At 43.8% G+C, this 24,156-nt stretch overlaps 1 protein-coding gene and 1 long non-coding RNA gene across 2 annotated transcripts; one reads left to right on the top strand and one right to left on the bottom strand.

The window, feature by feature from the left end:
• Positions 1-5,201: 5,201 nt before the first annotated feature.
• On the bottom strand, positions 5,202-8,836 carry LOC148685932 (uncharacterized). The gene is made up of 2 exons (XR_015949550.1): positions 8,546-8,836; positions 5,202-5,449 (listed from the first exon to the last, which is right to left on the bottom strand). It is a non-coding gene; the product is annotated as an uncharacterized LOC148685932 (long non-coding RNA).
• Positions 8,837-9,932: 1,096 nt separating this feature from the next.
• Positions 9,933-14,590, top strand: RPL8 (ribosomal protein L8). Its single transcript, XM_035116676.3, has 5 exons — positions 9,933-10,077; positions 11,146-11,287; positions 11,395-11,613; positions 13,602-13,717; positions 14,376-14,590. The coding sequence occupies exons 1-5, from the start codon at positions 9,940-9,942 to the stop codon at positions 14,532-14,534; spliced, it is 774 nt and encodes a 257-aa protein (XP_034972567.1). The 5' UTR covers positions 9,933-9,939; the 3' UTR covers positions 14,535-14,590.
• Positions 14,591-24,156: the final 9,566 nt, after the last annotated feature.

Below are 24,156 nucleotides of genomic sequence, written 5' to 3'. Positions count from 1 at the left end.
ATTCCTTTGAATTATGCGCACCCATGTTTATTCTGGCTCTTTATACTGCAGTTCTGGGTCCCCGACCCTTTCTCCTGGACACACTTAACCTTCCGAGTCTATGACCCACCCCCACGTTCTAGTGGTGTTTCTGCCTGCCGTTCGCGTGCACTAACTACTAGGCGGCTGGTGCAGCTAAAACCCTATTGGAACCCTCCCACTGGTCATCAATTGCCTGAGGGTTCCACAGCAACTTCCCTGCCTCTTACACACTAAACTCAGATCCTACTGAACGCTTGCCTATGCAATGCCAGGTCGGAACTGAGGAATAAAAGGTTGGAAAAGAACAGGTGCACTTGCGTTCCCTGGTCATGGGTCATACCCAACAATGGGTCGCCATGGCAGGGGGGCGTCTTCACCCGTAGATTAAGAGCAGAGGAATAGGAAACAGAGCTGGGATAGCCAGATTCCCAGATTGGTAGAAAAGGCGACAGTTTGCTCAGACTTCTGCTCAGTTTGGCAGAAGGGAGCTGGGACAGTCTTTCTAAGCACTGCGTTTAACGTAAAGACTGTTGCCCTGCACCTCAGTTCTACTTTATACCCGTGCCTTGGCAGCCTTGCTGCAACTGAGGTCCAAAGAGGAGAGTAGAAAAGGATAGTTCAAGCGGAGAAATAGATTTTTAGTTGCTGTGGTTCTTAGCTCACCCAAGGTGTCCCCTTTTAATACTCACAACGATTCTTCCCTGAAGCTCCGGATTCTTAACACTTAAAGTCCTGGTATAAAAAGAGAAAGGGAGAAAAAAAAAACCCACACAACCTTCCCCGAAACGTTGCTCCGCTCTGGCCGGTCTCGCCGGACTCCCAATCACTCCCCAGAGCTCCGGCCCCTGAGGTCTGGATGCCCCCTGCAAATGGCAGGAGCGCGCAGGGCTTCCTTTTCCCCAGAAAGGTCGGGGCTCAAGGAAAAACTGGGTCCCCGAAGTGGTCGCCAAATCTGTTGTAAAATTATGTAGGTCTCTGGGCACCTTAAACAAAGGGGATCTTGACCCAGGTAGAGTCCGCAGATCCTGGTAAACTAGCGCAATTGCCGCTGCTTACCGCTACGAAAATAAACAGAGCCCCAGCCAGAGCTGTCAGAGCAAGGCAAAATTTATTAACCCACTCGAAAATAAAGAAATAAAAGGCCGTTGCAACAGCGGTTCAACCCCACGCAGCACATTTAGTGGAGAAGAACCCCGAACAAAAGAAGCTTTGGATTTTTATAGGAACAGTTTCTCCATGTTACACAGTTAGCGTGAAAAAGGCGGGAAGCGGGCGGAAAGGAAGCAATCAGGCATGTACAAAGGCTTAACAGTCCGTGATGGGTAGCGACAAAAGGTGACAATCTTTGGTGGTAGCTGACTGATGCATGAATAATTTTTCCTATTGTTTCAGGATGAGCCAACGGAGATGCGGAGAACATCGGTGATAAAAAAATCTAAATAAAGTTGTTTTTCTCCCTTAATTTTGTGTATCTGTGTCATCTGTCCGCGGCCAGCTAGGTGGCAGTGTGGTATTACATATGATGAGGCGGGAGGGACAGTCATCCTAATTCAGCAGAATATGTGAGAACTAATACACCGGAGTTCATAAACATATATAGAAATCAACTTGTGATAATGCGCTGATCGGGGTATACAATATTGATGATAAGTAGCAAGAAGTTACAGTTTCATGTGCATTCTAAAGAGGGTTTACATACAATTGTAGCGGGTGAAAAGTGGAAGGAACGATTACGTTCTGACAGCGATCGTGCAATGACAGCTACAGCGGAACACTTTGACATTCAGTAACAAAATATAACGGGATCTCAGGCCAAACAGTGTATCGAAGGAAACATTTGTTAGAGACAGTATAAAGAAAATTCCTCCTTTATTTTGGTACTGTTTACTGCAACAAGATCGGCTGGGCTTCCTTGGAATCGATAATCTCCTTTCCTGGGAGGGGGGGGACGGAGACGCTTGGTCAGCAGCGGCAAGGAGTTTGTGTAATCAGACGAGATAGCTGTCATTTCCAAACATCCTGGCTTGGCTTTGTTATGTGTACCTTCCTATGGGCTTAGGGCGGAGGTTGTGGTGATCGGATCATGTTGATTGGGATGGTGGGGCATACCGGGGCATGTCTGGTTGAAACAATAGAAGGATTCCCCATCCCGGTCTCAAGTCAGCTTTCCCTTTTGACCTGATTTGGTACTCTGTGAAACATGGCTTTGGTGTGGCCAAGAAATGCGTGTCCCCTCTCTGTTCATTACTGAACCCTTATTTCAGTATGTTACTAGAACTGCAAGCTCCTTGGCCCTAGCTTCGCAGGTTCTCCCTCCCTCCTGTTCTCATGATGGCAATTCAGCCATGGCATGTGTAATATTAACAGGGCTGCTGCTGCTGCCATGGTAGACCTATCAGAACCACAAATCTGTTCTGAACATGGTCAGAGCTCATTTCCAAGGCCACACCTACACAGCAGCAGAGCCAGGCCCTCGTGTTTCTTTCCCTGAGCTTCCTTGCTGCTCTCTTATCTCATTCCATTTCACTGGACATACTGTGAGTCTATTGTTTGTAAATAAAAAATAAAAAATGTTGTTGCTGTTGTTGTTACTACAATTATACCATTTTTGTTTGATGGCTGAGAGATTGAGAATTCAAGTTATTTTTAAAAAATCTGTCAATTCTACAACAGCTAACCCTCATTAACAACTGATAGAAGTCACAGGGTAATTATGCTGAGAGGAAAGGAGAGAGATGCCAGGATGTATATTTCTTTTTGAACAGTAATGGATGGTGTGAGCCTGGAAACCTGGTAATACAGGTGCATAGTAGGAAGCTGGTTTAAAGGTTGTTGTTCTGAAACAAGAATGTCGTATAAAAATACCGTATTGGCCTGAATATAAGCCTCAATATTTTTTTTCAAATTCCGACTGTGAAAACTTAAAGTGCGGCTTATATTCGTGACCTTACAAAAATTGGCCTGGAGCGGGCTTGTCCCCGGATGTTGCCTGGTTTCGGCTGGGCCGGCTCCCAAGATGGCGGCGCGGCAAGGGGGTCCCTGAGAGGGAGCCAGAAGGTGGCGAGGAGGAGGAAGGGAGGGAGGAGCGTGGATGAGAGAGCGAGAAGGTCTGCTAGGAGGAGGAACAGGAGATGCAGTTGGTCTGCTTGGACTGGCGCTAGCCCACCAAGGGGCCTGGCTTTAGCTCACCGAGGGGTGTGTGAGTCCCGACAGCCGCTGCCTCTCTCCACCCATCCCGTGGGGGGGAGCCATGGTGGTGCTTATATTTGGGTGTGGCTTATATTTGGGCCAATACGGTACCACCTGAGAAGGGATGTGTGCTCGTAGTTGTAGCTTGATTGGACCTGGGGACATTTATTGTGTACTTGTACAAACTGCCGTTGGGCAGATGGATTGCAGAACTCGATTGTGGCGATTGTAAGATGTAGCTACAAATGACGGTGACCAAATCACAAACTCCATCATTGGGTGTGATATAGCCCACCAAAAATCTGCCAAAAATCCTGTGTTTTTTTGTGAAACCTAGGCTGGAGCTATTCTAGGTAACTGGAACACGCAAGACACCGAGGCAGGATCGAGACACATCAAAGAAGCATTTCATAAACGCGTTCTAAACTTTATATGAGAAATCAGGTTGGCAAAAAATGGAACTCCACAGCGCCACCTGGTGTCACAGTGTTAGAAAGCATAAGCAACACATATAAAGCGCTTTTTCTTTGCCAATGTAGCTGAGTCCTGACCCCCCCCCCCTTAGCAATACAATGATAATTATTTGTTGCTGTAAAATCAACTTTCATCTTTTTTCCCCTTGGTGTTTTGGTTTTAAAAAAAAGTTATTCCATGTATCACATAGCTGACTAAGGGTTTAGGCTGAAGTTATTAAATACAAACAAAGTCCATGTTGGGGAGGCAAGCACACTCTGTACATGCTCATGCTATTCATTTATTTCTGAGGTTCATGATTCTTAATTGTGCCTCCTCCTATACAACTTAAAATAGTACTTAGTCTGTGTCACATTTTGATTGGGCACAATATTGGCAGCACATTTTCCTTCTCAGTAAGCCAACTGGCAACAGCCTTGTCTTATACCTTTTTTTAAAAAAGCCCACCAGAATAGCGTTCATTGTATGATATTGAGTACACAACTCTGGTACACTTTTAATCAAAGAGGTAGCCAGCTAGCCATGGCTTACACCAGAAATAAAACAACAGTCCAGCAGCAGTTTAAAGCTGGCAAGTGTAACAATATGCTTTTGTGGGTTACTAAGAATAATGCATCTAATGAAGTGGAGTCTAGCCCAAGACAGTTCATGCCACTGTATTTTTAAGGGGCTAGTGCTGTTTGTTTTGTTATAATGCTCAAACAGCACTATGATCTGCTTGCCATGTCAGGACACTACATAATACAGTCGTACCTAGTTTTTTGGCCAGGATCCATTCCGGAGCCCCGGCCGCTAGCCGAAAAGGACGCAGGGCAAAGCGCTGCATCTGCGCACGCGCGTGGAGTGGTTTGCGCTTCTGCACATTCGCGAAGCGCGATTTAGCACTTCTGCGCATGCAGAAAACTCGGAAGTAACCGATTCCGGTACTTCTGGGTTTGCTGCGGACGTTCGCTGGAATAGACGCTAGACAAGGCAGACGTTCGCAGAGGTACCCATTAAAAACCTCCACTCCTGCAAATGGAGGTCTAAGAACAAGGCACACACACACACACCCCGACACACGGGTAAGCATGGAAGGGAAGACCATGCCTCAAAGTATGGCACCTGTGCTTACTCCAACTCTGCCAAGGAAAGAAAGACGTGGAAAGCACTCGAGGCCACAGAGTATCTCCCACCAGAATAGGGACAAAATGTGAATTGGCTTAACATCACTACCTTATCTGCGAGGCCATAGGAGTAAATCTGTACTGTGTGAAAACAGAGGCCCTAGTGGCCACAATAACCCCACTGCAAACAAACTTCTACTACATCCCAAGGAAAGCAACGAGGCGCACAATAGCAAGCCTCGTCTTTGGGCATTGCCGCTGCTGGCCAAAGTCACGACTCTCATGCATGCAGGATATGAACCAGGGCATATGGAACAGAACAAACCGAAACTGCAGAGCAACTCCCTAATGTAGACAGATGAGTAACGTTGCAAAAGGCTACCTTGTGTTCCACAACTGGTGCAACTGGAATGGAGACCCTGGGAGCCTTTATTTGGGAGATGAAGGACGAAGATGAGATATGTGGAATGCAAGAATCCCCAGGTGATATGACACGCTTCCCCATATTCACTCACATAACAGCGCCACCTGCCCGCAATGAGCATCTAGTCATCACTGTTCTCGTCTTTCTCTTGTCGCTCCACAAGTATCCAGGCAGCTGTTCTCTACCTTTCCCCCTGCCAAGGACTCAAGGCAGCTTAAAGATAAAAATTGTGGCCCTGCAAAAACAAATTAGACATGAGCTTGCAGCATTTCCAAATCTGGGAGAGTTGTTTACAGCTATTAACCGAATGAAAAACAAAAAAGTCAGCGGACCTGAAGGGATACCTACCAAAGTCTTCAAAGTGGGCGGAATTGAACTTACTACACTCAAGCTCATCGAAAAATATGGGAGATAGAAGAGATCCCAGCAGACTTTAGGGATGCCAAAATTATCAATCTTTTTTTTTTTTTAAAAAAAAGGTGATAGAACATATTGCGGAAATTATTGAGGCATCTCTTTATTAGCTGCAGCCGGCAAAATTATTGAAGGATCTTAGCAAACCTTCTCCTAACTATACCTGAGGACACCTTTCCTGAATCCCAAAATGGTTTTTGACCTTCTAGGGGGGACAGTGGGCATGATTTTCACTGCTCGACAGCATCAAGAAAAATGCAGAGCAAACCCAGTGGCACCTCAGTTTACAGACGCTTCAGGTTACAGACTCTGCTAACCCAGAAATAGTACCTCGGGTTAAGAACTTTGCTTCAGGATGAGAACAGAAATCGCATGGCGGCGGCGCAGCGGCAGCAGGAGGCCCCATTAGCTAAAGTGGTGCTTCAGGTTAAGAACAGATTCAGCTTAAGAACAGAACTCCAGAACGAATTACGGTAAGTTCTTAACCCGAGGTACCACTGTATATGGTGTTTATTGACCTAAGGTCTTCAACACTGTGAATCATAATGGAATGTCCTCTCCTTGAAAAGGTCCTCAAGGAATGTCCTCTCCTTGAAAAAAAAACACAAAAGACTGCAGAGGGGTGGTGGAACCAAAAGGGCCGTCAACACCCAAGAGGGTCTATAGAGCTGGAAGAATCTTTCAGATATTTGGGGCCTATGTTGTTTAGGGTTTATAACAACTTACATGTTAAAGTTGCATGCCTTGGCAGACTTGCCAAAACAAAAATGTCTGTTGCAGGTGCTGAAAACAACATGGTGATGGCACTTGCCTAATATTAATTGGCAGGGCGTTTCAGAGAGTAGGTGCAGAATGGTCATTATGTGGCACTTATAGAAGTGCCAGCTCCACAGATCGAAGCCGTCAAGTGGGCGTAGATGGGGTAAGGCGATCCTTCAAGCAAACTGGTCCCAAGCTGTTGAAGGCTTTATATACTAATAATAACACCTTGAATTTGACCTAGTAACAAACCAGCAGCCAGTACAGATCTCTGAGCAGAGGTGTAAAATGCTGACAGGGTCTCACTCCTGTTACCAATCGTGCAGCATTCTGCACTAACTGCAGTTTCCAGACCAAGCGCAAGGGAAGTCTTACATAGAGTTCATTGACGAAATCCAATCTTTAACGGTGCCTGGACTACTACTGTGGTCAAGTCCAGGAATGGCTGTAGCTGTTGTACCAGCCAAACTGATAAAAAGAGACCTTTCTAGTTCTTACATTCAGACATTACTGAAATATTTATTGTCACTGCAGATTTGCTTCAAGTATCTGTCATATCATGAGGAACCATCAACCTGCCTGTATAAGGCCCACTGTTAGTATCAAGTCCATAACTCGAAGTGGCACCACTTTCTCACTTTTTCCAAAGCCTCTGGTTAATGGATTAAGGGCATTTTAGAATAATTGGCTTTCCTGGCGGTTGGTATTTTTATTCTTCTCTCCCTTCAGTCCCACAGCTCCAATGCATACACCAATGTGGCTTCATCTGTAGCCGCAGAGTGATGGACTCTGTGCAAGCTCTCTATGTGGTATTATTGTCAACTGTGCCTCCAGTGACAAAAGCTGGTTCCCAAAGCGTCTGCAGACTGTATGCTTGCTCCTTCAAGGGGAGTGCAACTGTCTCCAGGGCAGGCAACTGGCCAATTTCTCAGAAACGGGTGTTACATATGTAAAAGACAATTAGAAACTGGAGGTGTGCAGTGGCTGTGTACACACTCCCATTTACTCTGCATCCTATGTGCTCCTGTCACATTCGAAGCACCGACCTTCTGATCGGCAAGCCCTAGGCTCTGTGGTTTAACCCACAGCGCCACCCGTGTCCCGTTATTATGTATTATTATGTATTATGTTATTATGTATGTATTGCCTAAACACCAGCTTCTGGGCTGGGGGGGGGGCTATTTCATTATTTATCTGCACACTGTTGTTGTATGCTGAAATAATTTAATAAAAAAGAAAGAACACTCTAAAAAGGTAATATTTGAAGCATTTTGGATATTGCCTGTCCTAGGGATCAACAGACAGTATTTCTCCAAAATTGGAAACTAACAAGGGATGTTGCAGACCTTGGGTCTGAGTTGAAAGGTGTCAGCGGAGCGGCTTCATAGGTTAAAAATTGGGGGTTTTACCAATGTTTCAGGGGATCTGTACACACACACAAAATATTTTTTTCCAATGCAGTAAATAAAAATTGTATGCACATTTTGTGTTTAGTGTTTGTGTATATATGTGCTTGTGTATGTTTTTCAAGGGGGGGGGGTCCACAGCTTTCATCAAGTTCTCAGAAGAGCCCATGACCCAAACATGGTTAAGAGCCACTGGTTTAAAAGCACAAGACAGCCAGCATTACCTAACCTCAGCAAGCAAGGATATTTTAGTTCGCCTGAATGAAAGCCTCCCAATTCTCTAATGGCCTAACCCCGACTCGTTTTTCAGGATGGCTCCGATGCCTTCCAACAGCCTCCTGCCAAGCAGGAAGTCAGCAAATGTAAAGCTTTTCTCGCCCATTGTATCTGCGCTGACAGCTTCACCTGCCGAATTGCTGCATGTCGTGACGCAGCTTTTAAATGCCAACACAGCACCGGCGGGCGGGGGGAGAGAGAGAGAGAGAGAGAGAAGGAAAAAAAGCCCTGAAAGGAAGGCGTTACATAACCTGATGTGGCCGCGCCAAGGGAGCAGCAGTGCAGTTGCAATCAAGCAGGCGCTTTATCCGCTGCAGGGAAGGCGCAGATTCTAAAGGGAGGGCGACAAATTTCAGGGGCAATCTTAATAAGCCAACTTGCTACGGAAGGAGCCCAGTGGAATTTTTTTTTTTTAAAAAAAGACATTTTCAAGTCAATTACAAAAGAGCAAGAACCGCCTATGAATAAAAACATACCAGAAAGTGGGGTGGGGGCATTAAGTCCCATTTAACTTATTGCGATTTTCTTCTGGGTAAATATACAAGGGGGATGATTCGCCCACAGCCCGCGATTTCCAGGGCATGGGCAGCAGCGGCAGCAGCAGAGGATCTCCAACGCCTTGCCCATGAACTCTCGTCATGGGGGGCGGAAAGGAGAAGCGAGGCGGCAAGAGCGCCAGGCGCTTCGCTACCATTTTGCGCATCCTTGCGATTTTTTATGGCAGGCGAGACGGAGAAGCCGCGTCCTGCACTGAACCGAGCGGGGAGGCTCGGAGCGCGTCACGTGCCCCAAATCCTTTCCCGCGGAGTTCAAATATCCGGATGCCGGAACTACATTACCCGTCAGGCCGCTGAGGCCTCTAGCCTGCCGCTCGCCGTCCAGGCCGGAAGGACTTGGTGGCGCCGTGACCTCCGGAGCTTCCTTCTTTCCGAGCCAGCCCCGGCTGAGGTAAGACACGAAACAGGCCTCGGGAGTGTATCCGTGTCCATCGGGGCCGCGGCGGCACCCCGCCGGCCATCTATGACCGGCATCGGCCTCCGCTTCCCCTGGCCGGTTTCGCGGGCGGGGAACATTTCGCGCTTCTTTTCGTGCGGCTCCCATGAACGATTCGCTTCCCGCTGCCGGGCGAGCCTGGATTTTCCTTTGACTGCCGAGGCCACGAGCAGCGGAGGATGGGCTCCGACGGGAGACGGAGCTCGAGGGGAACAGGCGGAGGGAGATATTTCTGTGCTCGTGATTTTGTGTTGTAAAAAATGTCTGTAACGGCAGCCATTCTCCGAGTCCAGGGCGATCCCTCAGAATAAACACTGTGAGAGGATTCTTAAGATACATGAAACTCCTGCTGTCACAAATATTTATCTTCTACTCCGTTTTAGTCAAAGAAAGGCCTGTTGCATTTTTTAAATAAGCTAACTTTCAGATTGCAAGTCTTTTAAGCTTTAGGTCCATATACGAAGAATAACTTCTTGGTGCAGAAAGCAGTATGAGTTCCAAACATTTTCATTGAAAAACTTTCAAAATAATATGTGGTGTGTGTGTGTGTGTGTTTAACCTATACTGTGCTGTGTGAGACCATGACTAGAGGAGAAAGTAAGTTCTCATGCAAAAAAGCTGCACTCTCAAACTTTGGCATATGAGAGGGCTTTGAGAAACCATAAATAGTGCATCAGATTGATAGAAACACTGTGTGTGAGATCCAGAAATCTAGTTAAAATACATGTGATGTAGAAAACAAGCACACTAGATACTGAAAGTGTTTTAAACTGAAAGGTGGGTGGGATAGAGACCCATACTAAAGAATCTTTCTACACTAGAGACAGCTGCATTTTCTAAATAAGCATGCTAATAACTATTTATTTTCAGGTTCACAATGGGCCGTGTAATCAGAGGTCAGAGAAAAGGTGCGGGGTCAGTGTTCAGAGCCCATGTGAAGCACAGGAAAGGCGCAGCAAAGCTGAGAGCTGTAGACTTTGCTGAAAGGCATGGCTATATCAAAGGCATTGTAAAGGCAAGTACCAAGTTGTGGGGATGTTCTATTTCAGTAGGTTTTGGAATATTCTTGTAAAAATCGGTTTTTTTCTTAATAAGAGTAGTTATTAGCAGTTTATACAGTCAGGAGAACTAGTACAGGCAGTATTTTGTTATACATTTGTGAAATTCTAAAGTACAAAATTTCTGAAATGATTTGATGTTTTTAAGATTGATACAGTATGCATTAATGGTATTTAATAGGATGCATGTTTATATTTGTATTTTATCATTTTGATGAATTTGGTAGAATGTTGAATGTGGGTTATGTAAATATTAACATCTAAATGAAACCACTGTCAGCAGTATGCAGACACTGTCTTGTTTCCATTTAATAATTCCATGGAGGCTACTGAAGTCAGTGTCCGGCTAGGGGGAGTGAGGGCAAGCAAGTTGAGGTTGAGACCCAGACAAGACTTGAGCTACTGACTGTGGGTAAGGAAATGAACTGCATCATAACATGGTTTATAACTTCTCTTGGATGGGGAATTCTGCAGTGGCCCCCATATCTCCAAAACTCAGTCAGTAACCTGTGCTCTAACAGGCTCCAACATTGCAGGTCTTAAGGAAAGTCCTAAAGTCACGACTGAAATTGTTGCTATTTTCTTAATGGTTTTGTTCTGCTGATGGTTGATAACAACAGAAAAACAAGAGATGGTAGGGAAGAAGGTAAGTGCATACCAATAAGGTAGTTCTGAAAAATATTTAAGCTTGCTTAAGAGCAAGACACAACTATAGGCTTCCATTTAAAAGGCAATGGCAGAGTTGAAAAGCACTGAGGCTAAGGAACAAAGTTTTTGATGATTTAGGGGAGGATTGCCCTTATTCCAACTTTTTTTAACCTCAGCCATTCCCAAATGGAAAATACATGGAATTGAGGCAGCTCATAAGTTATGTAGATATGTAATATTACCTGGTATGGCCAAACAGTTACCTCAAATGCCTGGCCTTTTGATCTGGAAAGTGCATGTAATTCACTGAATATATTGGCAGTGTTGCTAACTATGTAAAATTATAAAATTCTTAAACTGCATTTATATTTCAATAGGATATAATTCACGATCCTGGTCGAGGAGCTCCTCTTGCCAAGGTTGTTTTCCGTGATCCGTACAGGTTTAAGAAACGAACAGAATTGTTCATTGCAGCCGAGGGCATTCATACTGGACAGTTTGTTTACTGTGGCAAGAAAGGTGAGTAAAGACAATAAACAGTTGAAAATGTAGATTTCAAGAGAGATGGCACATTAGAGGGATACTACAGCTCTAAAAAATGTTTTTCATTTGTACAAATCTTTTAGCTCAGCTCAACATTGGCAATGTTCTGCCCGTTGGTACTATGCCAGAAGGCACTATTGTCTGCTGTCTTGAAGAGAAGCCAGGTGATCGTGGTAAACTGGCCCGTGCTTCTGGGAACTATGCCACAGTTATCTCCCACAATCCTGAAACTAAAAAAACCAGAGTGAAGCTGCCTTCTGGGTCCAAGAAGGTGATCTCCTCTGCAAACAGAGCAGTTGTTGGTAAGTGTTGCCTCAAATATATGCTAGGTTTTATGCCTCATAAGCTGAAGTGTTTGTAGTTTTAGGACACTGCAGTACTTGCAGAATCCGGATTGTAGAGGTGTTCTGGTGATTCTAACTAATAACACTTCGAAAAAGGTCTTATTTTTCTGCAAAACTCAACCGAATTGGCTATTTACTACAGCAGCAATCCATGATACCACCATTTTACTAACTTTCTTATACTAATTTAAGGCCTGTAGTGAAAGAGAAGAACATGACCGTGACTGTTTGGAGCTTAAGATTTTCCAACTGTCTAGTCAAGCAAATTCATTTGGGAGTCTTTGATGTTATTTATTGAATAATTGTGACTTTGAGTTGGAAGCTGGGTGTCTTAAGAGAGAATTTTTTTTAGCATATATTATTTTGCATTGCGTCTGACCTCTTTAGTCTCTGTTGACAGCAGAAGGGCATTGTTGATAGATGGTTGGCATATTGCATTGCAAGAATGAGAAGGTGATTAAGCCCCTGACATTGTTGCATTCTTATTGGTGTCTTGGTATTTGTCACTAGCTGCTTGTAAGCAGTTAAGAAATTAGAATCCAGTCTTTAAAAATGACATTGCACAAAATGTGTCCTGTGTCATTATTTAATACTGTGTTGCTACAGCAGTGGTCACCAACCTTTTTTTTTTTTTTTGCCCTGGGCACATTTGGAATTTTAAAAAAAGTTTTCCAAATATACAATAATGAAGAAATATACAGAAAAAGGAAAGTATATAACTAATAACAATCATAGCAGCATAAATATAATAAAGCTACAGGTAATCACATAATATTCCACGTTTAGCTTTTGTTTGTGGATTACACAAAATTGGAATTTTGAGAGTGCCATGGACATTACTCCCTCTGCTCGCTTTTTTCCTGCCCACCCAAAAAGCAAACATAGACATACTTTCACTTTTCTGGGTGGTCTGGATAAAAACTATTCAGCAGAATTAAAACAGATCCTCTTGAATCTGCATTATTTTACATGATTCCCCCCCTTCAAAGCATTGTCAAAATTTAGCTTAAATAGGTAAACTTCACAGAACCATTGCTTGCCAGCACCAAGAAATCATTGACCCATGGCATGAAACATGATTTTTACATTGTACAACAACAGAATCACAGAATGCATCTGTGATCTGGTTATGTGTGGATAGATAATGGTTTTGATGGAATCCCTATAAACATTGGGTTTCTGTGTTTTTGATCCATGTTTCTGCACCATGGTGACACTAGAAAGTATCATTCAATGGAGACTGATGCGGTATGTGATCGCATGGTGGTAAGAGAACCTGTGGGAAAAACTTTTAATTTCAAGATATTTACATTCACTCAAGTTTCTCAATTCATTGTCTTCTGAATTCACTTGTCAGTCTTATTTTCCTTTCCCCAGGCTAGATTGCTTCACTTTCCCTACGTACCCTCACAAGTCACTCTGCTTTCTGATCAGGAGCCAACCTGAGCCTTAGAATACACATAGTGCTGAAAGAGTGAATGGGAAAGGTCCTCCCACTTCCTTCTTTAGCCTTGATGTGGGAGGTGGTGACTGCAAACTGTTCTAAGATCTATGGGCATAGGGCAGTATACAAATAATAATCCCCACCCCTGTCACCTTATGACGGAGTCTAAGAGACTTGTGGGCAGCCTCAAGGGCACACATTAGCATCCTCAGTGCTGCAGTCTCATTTAGAAGTCTGATCACAGAACTAAATATGGAAGGTTCAAATATTTTTACCAAACTGAACTGTGAGACAATATGAAAGCATTTCCAAGAAGCAAAGCAAATTGAAAGTTTCAAATAAAATGATTTGGTAAACATTGTCTACTTGCTACTATTAGTGCTGAGCACTTGGGAAGGCCTACAAAGAGCAAAACAAAACATGTTTAATGGGAACAGTTAAAGCACTAATACTGTTTTTGGAAAATAATAACAGGGAAAACCTCTTGCAAAAAATCTTTCAGGTATCGTTGCTGGTGGTGGCCGTATTGACAAACCTATCTTGAAAGCTGGACGGGCTTACCACAAATACAAGGCAAAGAGAAACTGCTGGCCACGAGTCCGTGGTGTAGCTATGAATGTAAGTCTTTCTTGCACCTGCTTCCTCTGGTTACTTAACCTACCTTGATACACTGATGGTAGTTCACAATTTTAAGATATAATCTATTTTAGTGACATTAGACAAGAGGAAAATGGAATGGAGAGGGAGAAGGAATGTAATCAGACCTGGCTAGTGACTCCTTCATAGTATGGGGAATACAGTTCCACAAGGATAGTAACCAACAGGTAGCTGGTTCCAACTGAGGGATGGGATTGGACTGGTTCTTCCTGCAGATGAAGCCAGATAGAATGGCTGCTAATGGAGATAGTGCTAATATGACTTAAGTTTCCATCCAAGTTTTCTTTAAAACCAGTACATTAATGAAGCAAGCTAAGTTTTAAGGCTTGGAATTCAATATATAATATATCTGTAGTGGCGCTGTCCCCATAACAAATGTAAGAAAAAGATCAGCGCTCCATTCAAAGCTAAAGCAAGCCAAGTTGTTAAATCCACAGCAGAATATAACCCTTCCACTTTGTAGCATTTCCTGAAGGTCATCAAATGAAGCCTTTGATCTAAGTGAACTATGCAGGTGGAGATTAGTGATAAACTTTGTTGCTGGTCCCCCCCCCCCCATTTTTTGTGTTGGAAATAATTTCCTGCCTTATTTACTCTGGTTACTGCTTTTCTTTCATAGCCTGTTGAACATCCCTTTGGTGGTGGTAATCATCAGCACATTGGTAAGCCTTCAACCATCCGGAGAGATGCTCCAGCTGGTCGCAAGGTTGGTCTCATTGCGGCCCGTCGTACTGGCAGACTGCGTGGAACAAAGACTGTGCAGGAGAAGGAGAACTAAATATTCAGTTCAATATATTCATAAAGAAATAAATGCCACCTTTTGTTCAAAACTGGTACAATGTGTGTGACGCATTTTCTTTTTAGTTTTAAGAGTTTGTCTAAACATTTTATACATGTGTAAATGGTCCTGAAATTTTAATCACCTTACAAAGGAACTGTTTCAGATGGTGTATGAAGTTGCCCAGATAGCTCAAGTATCTGGTAGACCAGTTTGAGAAGAGGAAGCAGGACTTTGGGCCTTTGTTCTGATCCAGCAGGTCTTTTGTGCTCTTTCATCAAACTTCAGGGAGGCAAGTTCTCACACTTTGTTCTTAGTACACAATGCAACATTCTTACACTTTGCTATATAGCAAAGATATGTCAAATGGGAGTAGAAAGAGTGTGATATGCTTAGATTAATGGCAAAATAGAATCCTTTAAACAGTTCCATAATGCTGAACAAAATGTTAGGTATGTTTAAGGCACTTATAATGTTCTGCTTGTGTAATAGGACCTTGCTATCCCACTTGCTCTCTGGCACACTATAAATTTCTCCAGAGGGTTGGGGGTACACATGAGTGGAAGAAGTCCTGTTGCACAAGCAGGAAAGTTTGCAGTGTTGAATACAAAAGCCCAGTTTTGTCTTAAAGAAGCCTATTTAATAAGGACCAAAACTATGCACCCAAGGGTCTTTTGGCCTTGTTTTTGCCGAGTCTCCATCATTTGGCAACTTGGGAGGAGGGCGTATCTTCAAAAGCAGTTTGACATGGTCAGCTGTTCAAGGAAAGAGGGATAGACCAAGCAACCGATATCCTACTAATGGAGTGATGTTTTGATAGTACATCAGTTTCCCTAGAATGTCATTTTGGGCTGTTTGGAACATGGCTCAAAGGACTGCATCCAGAGTTAAGGCAACATATTTTCCAGCTTGCCCTCCTTTTTTCTTGTGACAGCTCTCACAGGAGCAGCACCACATGAGAAAGATTGCTACAGCAGGTGGAAGTAGAAGTTCCTGCTTTCCATTGAATGAAAAGACTTGAAGTGAACTACTGTTCTGTAGTCTGCCCCATACCATGTAAATAGCATAAAGATTTATCGGTGCCCTAAGTACATTGTGCAAATATAGAGAAAACAAGATTCAATGTTTAGTAGCTATAATGGTTTTCAGAGGCTCATTCCAAGACCATGGATAGAAAAGCAACACAGAGCATACATTTTCTAGACACTTGACAGACTTCTTGCTTTGCATGATGTAAGGTTATCACGAGCATGCTATATTTTGCTGATAAATGAGGTGGAGGGAAGGCTGCTTTCACAAAAGGAAGTTGAAGCATGTAAGAAATATACACAAGTGCTGCTAACTGGAAAACAGAAATTGGAGTATTTTTTAAGCTGGGCTAATGACATGTAGTCTTAATGATGTCACAGGCAGCAGTGTTTTCTCATTTCCTTTTCAAGAACTATATAGCTGAACAAACCTTTAGAATACACATACTGTAGTAGAGAATACATTATCTGAAAATTATCTGAAGATCTTTAATTTACATTGAGGTATACAGATGAAGGGACATGGGCGGCGCTGTGGTCTAAACCAGGGGTCAGTAAACTTTTTCAGCAGGGAGCCGGTCCACTGTCCCTCAGACCTTGTGGGGGGCCGGACTATATTTTGAAAAAAAATATGAATGAATTCCTATGCCCCACAAATAACCCAGAGATGCATTTTAAATAAAAGGACACATTCTACTCATATAAAAACACCAGGCAGGCCCCACAAATAACCCAGAGATGCATTTTAAATAAAAGGACACATTCTACTCATGTAAAAACATGCTGATTCCCGGACCGTCCGCAGGCTGGATTTAGAAGGCGATTGGGCCGCATCCGGCCCCCAGGCCTTGGTTTGGGGTTCGAAACCCCGCGATGGGGTGAGCTTCCGTTGCTTGGTCCCAGCTCCTGCCCACCTAGACACGTCTTATATTTATTTTTCCTCCCAAAAAACACACCACGGCTTATTTTCAGGGGATGTCTTTAAACACACACAACCACCATTTGCATTGTGTTCCCTTTTTTGGAGCGAGGCGAAACGGGGTGTGTCTGTGCACCTCGCGGGGGTAGCCTCCTCCTGCTGCTGCATCTGGGTAAGGAAAAGGGGACTTCTCCCTCACGCATGCACACGCACAAGAGCACCAGAGCACCCCCCATTTTAAGCCAGGTCTCCCTGCTCGCCACCCCACCCCTCTGCGGACTAGGAAACTTCAGCAGGCGGCGGCGGTGCAGTGCGAGGAGCCCAGCGGGGCAGCAGCTCGGCTTTGCCAAACTTGCGATGACAATCAAAGCAGGCTTCACTGCAGTCAGGAAAGCGCGCTCGGCGTCCAGAACTTTCTCCCCCGCCCCACTTCCCCCTCCTCCTCTGGGCTACCTTTTCGAGGTTGAGCCTCCTCTCTCTGCTGCCCCCCACCCAGAGCCGCCTCAGCGCCCCGGGGCTGCTTCAGGCCGAGCGCCAGGGAGCGCTTGCCGCAGCCTTGCATGTCCGACGACACGGCCGTGCGGGGGAGAGCGGTCCACCCGCACCACCTCCGCCCCGAAGTCGGCCAGGATGAGGCCGCAGAGAGGCGCCGGCGCCAGGCCCGCCATTTCCAGCACCCTCACTCCGCGCAGCGCCATGGCCGAGAGAATAGAAAGCAGGCAGGCTCTCCCTCAGCTCAGACGCAGCCGAGTCGGATTTGGCGCCTCCTCCTCGCCCTCCCGGTGCACGGTTCCGAAAGTTAATAAGGCCTGGTCAGGGCTCGGCAGGCGCGCGCTACAGAAGCGCCATGCAGACCTGCTCCCACCACTACCACAACAATACCCCAGTACGTCTTATTTTGGGGGTATATCTTATATTTTATTGCCTCCAGAAAATCGTGCCATGGCTTATTTTATAGGCACGTCTTATTTTAGGAGAAACACGGTAGCAGTTCAAAAGCACATCAAAGAGCAAGTAGATAAATAGGTGCCACTCTGGAAGGTAAACAGCGTTCCTGAGTGCTGCTCTGGTTCGCCAGATGTGGCTTAAGTCATGCTGGCCACATGACCCAGAAGCTGTCTGTGGACAAATGCCGGCTCCCTTGGCCTATATAGCAAGATGAGCGCCGCAACCCCAGAGTCGTCCGCCACTGGACCTAACAGTCAGGGATACCTTTACCTATACAGTTTAAAGCACACTTGGAAGTAAACCACAATAAATTGAAACCAAATTTCCAGCATTCCTGTAGATAGGTGAAAAGCATAAAGCTCAACTGCACTAAAGTAAAAAAAAAAAATCCTTCCAGCAGCACCTGAAAGACCAAGTTTTTTATTTTGGTATGAGCTTTCATGTGCATGCACACTTCTTCAGATACAGTACACTGAAATAGAAGTCCGCAGACACTTATATGTAGAGAAAGGGTGGGGAGGGGTATCACTCAGAAGGGTGATGGAAATGGGTGATTGACTGACTGATAACTGTTGTCGACTAAAGTAGCTAAACATAAGTACATAATAAATATGACTTTCCCCTTAAGCATAAGACTAATCTTGCAAGTTAGTACTAGAGTTTCAGAAAGTGCTGAACTAGATATGTCTTGCAAACCAATACTCATAGCTGCCAAGTTTTCCCTTTTCTCACGAGGAAGCCTATTCAGCATAAGGGAATTTCCCTTAAAAAAAAGGAATAACTTGGCAGCTATGCCAATACTTCTTATAAACATGACAGTTACTGAGATTTTCTAAGTTTTCATATTCCCCGTAGATCTATGTTGAATTTAAAATTATGAATTTCTGAAAACTTTAAATTTAGTTCAAATGCAAAATAGTAGTTTGCATTCAAACTAAGATTCAGAAATGGAAAACTAGCTCTTTAAAGTAATTTGTTCAAAATAGCCCTGAAACTAGCAGTATTTTATGCAAGATGAAACACTTGTTCATAGGTAAAATAAAGGGAAATGGTGATGTAAAGTGTAATTTGAATATACTTACAGGGGGCGGGTGATGGTGAGGCAGAGAAATACTAAAAGCTATTAAGTATTTCAGAACAGGTTTAGACATTGAAATAGCTGCTCCACCACCACAATCTACAGTTTTTTTAAGTTTGCAACATGCAAGAAAGTCAGTATTAGTCTAGCAAAAGGCCTGTCACACTTACCGTAACTAAATTTCCCCTCTATTGTCCTTCCCCCCAATGCTTGCTTCCGGTAATGGCGACTCTCAATTGTAATTAATGCTTAGAAATACTCAAAATACAATTGAAAGCAACATGGCCAAAACAAATGCAATCTTAGAAATGAAAAATATGTCATTTACAATAATATATTGAAAAATACAATTCTTACAGAGGTGGCTACAGAATTGTGGGTTAAGTTTAGCTCATTTGTCTCTAGACAGAGAAGAATACTTCCCTTAGTCCTATTAGGACTGAGAAATTTGTTCCAGCTAACAGGAAACTCATGGTGAATCGGCCATGTAAGTTTTGACATTAGTCACTCTCAGAATAAGACTCATGGAAATCAACAGACTTAAGTGCACTGATTTCAACAAGTGATTTACAGAGCATGATTTACAAAGAAATCCAAGCCCCTGATCTGCTATGGTGGAAGACGTTTGGGTGATGCAAAGGTATCCCTCTGTCCAGCCCCGCAGGCAAGGAACCCCATGCACCACCCTGCAGCCTCTCCCCTGTTGGAAGTCAGCAGGAAGCCTGAAAAGGGGTGTTGTGATGAAAAACCAGCACTGGATCTACTGGATGGCATTGGCTCATTTTAGGCCTTTGTTGCACTGGGAATTAGTGCAGTGAAGGGGCATTTTCCATCCATTCTGGCTGGAACAAGTTCTGGGGCAGTGCTGCTCCATCAAGCCCTACCATTGCTGGCCAGAGCATATGGTTGTGTACTAAGCTGGATATAAGCTGGATGTGAGCCTATGAAGGGCCAGTGTGTTAAGTGGCAGCAATCTTAACAGATGAAACAAGGATTACCAAAATTGTTAAACTGGGGAAGTATATGATAACTTTTCCTCTTCCCAACTAGACTCTACTACTGCCTTGATCACTAATCTATATATATAAAAATGTAAAAATCGTGAAAGTGCGTGTTTCACTTTTCTCCGTAACCGCTTGACCGATCGTCCTGAAATTTTGACACAACGATCCAGGCCACTCCCCGAGCATTGTTGGAAAAGAAAATCCCTCAAATCTCGCACCTGGGCAGATATATACTGTACCTGGTTTTCCACCAAGTCAAACAGCGCCCTCAAGTGGTGTTATTCCCTCAGCTCCTCCTCCTACACCCCTCCCTTCCTGTGAAATCTACACCACACCCACAAACCAAATAATGACATCATCAACCGAGCAACTGAAACCACCAAGGCGGCCATTATCAGACCCCTAGGCCCCTGCCAGGCACCCAGCAACACACTTGGGGGCACGGCAAGGGGTTTTTACTTTAAAATTTAGCACTACTACCCCCCCCCAAAAAAATCCCCCAGCAAATAACCACAAGACAAAAATAAATACCATCCTTCAAAACGTCATGAGATACGCCAGTCACGGAGGGGGGGGGGCAAACAGAATAGATCGTGGATCAGGACACGTGGGAGCAGTCACAGGGATTAGCCACAACGCGCCACACCCACAAACCCCACCTCCGCCACGAGATCCTGTAAAACAGGAGGACTCTGAGGCTCAGGGGGATCTGAAGGGGGTCTATTACCCTCCATTTGACAAACAACGCACAGCAACGCGTGCAGGGCCAGCTAGTGTCAACATAATACAGGAATCAGCATTTGGTTCTGAAAGGCACTGCCAGCCTACACTCACCAGCCTAAGAGGTAAAGTATCTCTGGAGGAAATGCCATTTGTGGCAACAGAACTGGCTAGCAGCCACTTAATTGGGCAGGAATGGAAACTTAACCGCTTACTCCTGTGTGAAACGGATCTCGCAGGGGAATTAAATGCTGAGCAAGGACCTAAAATGTAAGATAGCAAGAGCCCTGCTGCATGAGACCAAAGGCCTATCTAGTGCAGGTTCCCATTTCTCTGTGGGATGCCTTTGGGATGCCAACAATTAGGTCATGAGGGCAACAGCACTCTCCTGCTCTTACCAGCATCCAATATTCAAAGGAATACCAGCTCTGTGTGCTCACACCACCATTAAAGCACATTCTAAGCTCATGGTTTCTCAAAGGGTTTGGAGCACTGTAGTTTACCCCACAGTTACAATTTCCAGCAACCCTTAACAAACTACAGTGCCCAGAATTCTTTAAGAGGGGAAAGATACTTTAAAAAATATAGTGCGGACAGAACCCCAGGTCCTTGAAGTAACATATATGTCATTATTAGGAGCTATGGGTGGACATTACCCATCTTGAATCAGGTTCCAAAATTATGAGGGAGAAAAACTTTGCTATGTACTTCCTTCACACTAAGCATAATTTTATACAACTCTTATCATCCCTGCTTACGTGCCTTTGAAAATGTTTAGTTCAAAAAATACTTAGTTTTTAAGTCACCCAAACAAGCTTCAGTGCTGAAAACTAGAAGCTGATTTGTGAGATTCATACACTGAATAAAGAAAAAATTAATAGGTAGATTATGTACCGAGAAAGAAAGCATGTCCAAGAACAAAATAAAAGTACATAATGAGCTGGCAAGTATAGGCAGATGAATCAAATGTGGAGTAACACACACAGAACCTTTAGCACTGAAGGGAACTTGTTTTGAGGAATTGCGGTGCAACAGGAATTAAGCTGAAAAACTAGGAAGCTTACACCAAGGAACAACCAATGCAATGGGAGACACCTCAACAGAAAAACAGAATTTTTAAACAGCTGTTCAAAGTAGTAAGCAGCAAAATATAGGTATGCCAGCCAATTTGATCCAATAATTAGGTAAAGGGACCCCTGACCATTAGGCCCAGTCGTGACCGACTGGGGTTGCAGCGCTCATCTAGCGTTATTGGCCGAGGGAGCCGGCGTACAGCTTCCAGGTCATGTGACCAGCATGACAAAGCCGCTTCTGGCGAACCAGAGCAGTACACGGAAAGACTGTTTACCTTTCCGCTGTAGCGGTGCCTATTTATCTACTTGCACTTTGACGTGTTTCGAACGTCAAAGAGGAGATAAACCTTTGGCTGGCTTATCACATATCCTGCTTAATAAACTCCATAATTACCTCTAAAAAAAATGCTTGATACAACTAACAAACAATAGAAATCCCACACATTAAAACATGATGCTCTACATGTGAACTAGTCAGTTCTGGCGCTTGAGCAAATATACTTGTTTCAGTCACGGGGATCACTGCTGGCTGTATAACTGCTTACCCACTGCACAGACAGGAGTAACCCCAGGCATTTCTGCTGTCTATCTGTAACTGATTGATGTGCCAATAGTTTTGTTCACACCAATGTGGAGCAAACATGTGAAGTTGATAGAAAAACTGCTAATTGGAAGGTTAACACTTTGAATTAAGACAGAATAGTGCATTGCTGATGGTCAGTATCATATATTGACAAGACGCATAGGAACACCACATTCCAAAAATAATAATTTCTCTGAAGGATAATAGCTAACTTTTGTATATAACTTTCAAGCATTCGAAGTGCTTCAAACATAATCTAGCTGTAATCCTTAAAACACTGAGCCAAATCAGTTTTATTAGCCAACCCATTACAAAATTGGGGGGACCTGAGGTTGAGAGTAGTTTGCCTAAGGGAACCTGGAGATTTAGGAGAGCACAACTGGTTTGGCTGCACTGGGGGTGGAGCTTTAGGGGCGCCACAGGGGACTCCATAACTATGATTTAGAACGGAGTGCAAGAGGCAGTTGCGTGCGCTGAATTTTGGCATCACACATGGCACTGCTGAAATTCTGAGACCCCAAAGTCTGCCTAGTGAGTATATAGCAGAGGTGAATTTGCAACCAGGAGTGTCCTGATTTATACGTAGTTAAAATCTCTTACGCCTCTGCACTATTCTAGCACTATCTTTTAACTCACCCTGTGATTTACCTGAGTGTTTCTGCTTCTGCAGTGTTTGCTGTTAAGCATGCAGGAATTCACTATGGTTTTTAAAGCCACAGCAGTACAGAATTTTTTTGACAACTAGATTTTGATAATCTGAGCAAAATCATGCAATTCATTAAGTCAAACCGTCTTCATAGGCCAGCACAGACAATATGCCGCAAAAAGCTTCAGGTAATCTACTAAATCTGCTGTAATGAGGTTCTTTCAGTTAACACAGATAAAGTAAAGCCCAGTTGCAGTTCTACAATACAGCAAGTAAATCCTTTGGAATTTAATATTTCATTGGACATCTGATAGCAAGCTACTCCCAATGAGAAGATAGGAGAGGGAACAATGTTTGCACAAGCATCTAGTCACAAAGAATTATTTTCCTTCCTGCTCATGCTGCACGCAGTTCCCAAAATTGAAGAGAAAATTCTAGACACAATCAAGCTCCTCTTGCATGCTTAGTGTAAAATAAATTGAATGTGCATATGGGCTTCATCCCATTTTAACTATCAATAGTTTAACACAATAAAATGCTTCCCTGTCCATTTAGGGCTTTCAACGAATAAAGCAACAAGAGTCTCCTACTAGCCACTAGGAAAATGGTAGAGACAAAAGAAGAGTTCACGCACATTTATAATGTGTGATTAACACATGGCAGCCTCTTTCCACATGCGTGAATGGGCTTCCTTGAAAAGCACTGGGCTGGATCCTAAGAACTGCTCATGGAAGGAAAACAACAAAAGGGGATTTTCCTGCTCCCTCCTCACCCCCTACTCTCTTCCAACACCCTTTTCTGAGGGTCCTCCTTGAGTGGGTGGGCTATGGCACAGTGGGATGGGGAGACTGTCCCAACTCAGGCAGCAGAACCTCGTGCTAGTGGATCTTTGCTGAAGATGCTTCAAAATCTTGGGCAATTCTCCCCTTCCCGCCTAACTCCCAAGGTCATACCCACCCAGGTTTTTCAACCCTCAAGGAAAGGTGATTTGGAGATGTAGGAGGGAGAGCAGGGTGGTTCTTTTCTGCCCATTTCGGTTCCTAAGATCTACTAATCTACTGTAAATGAGGTGACGCATCTACTGTCATGATGATGAGCCACTACTATGCCATTCACAATATTCTGTTATCTTCCATAATCTCCATTCAAGAAGGGTGCTTGTTAATTGGTTTTCCCCTATAACTTTCTCTAGCATCCTACATTTCCCTTTTTGGAAAGATTTTAAAAAAATACATACTACCATAGCTTGCTTTAACAGAGAAAGAAAAACAAAGAAAAACAAATGTAAATGTTTAGACATATAACATTTGCTAGTGTTACCAACATGTTTATGAATAATACAGAACTTTTTTGGGGGGGGGGATTCTCTTGGTTCACTTGAACAACTTATGAAAATTATCTCAGGAAAGCTGCACTAAGATGCATGGGAGGTATGAAGGAAACACTTAGGAAACATCCTTCTAGAAAAAATGGAAACCACAACAAATTAATATTTTGCATTCAGTTCAAAATGGAATTGCACTTTGCAATAATACCACTGTGGTGATGAACATTCGCTTCTACACAAACATGTAGCTAAAGGGACAACAGCATACTTCCTCTACTCTCATCTCTTTTTAAACA

This window comes from Zootoca vivipara, chromosome 4 (assembly GCF_965207765.1).
Source record: "Zootoca vivipara chromosome 4, rZooViv2.hap1.1, whole genome shotgun sequence".
Classification (NCBI taxonomy): Eukaryota; Metazoa; Chordata; class Lepidosauria; order Squamata; family Lacertidae; genus Zootoca; species Zootoca vivipara.
This window is presented reverse-complemented; position numbering and strand designations above follow the sequence as displayed.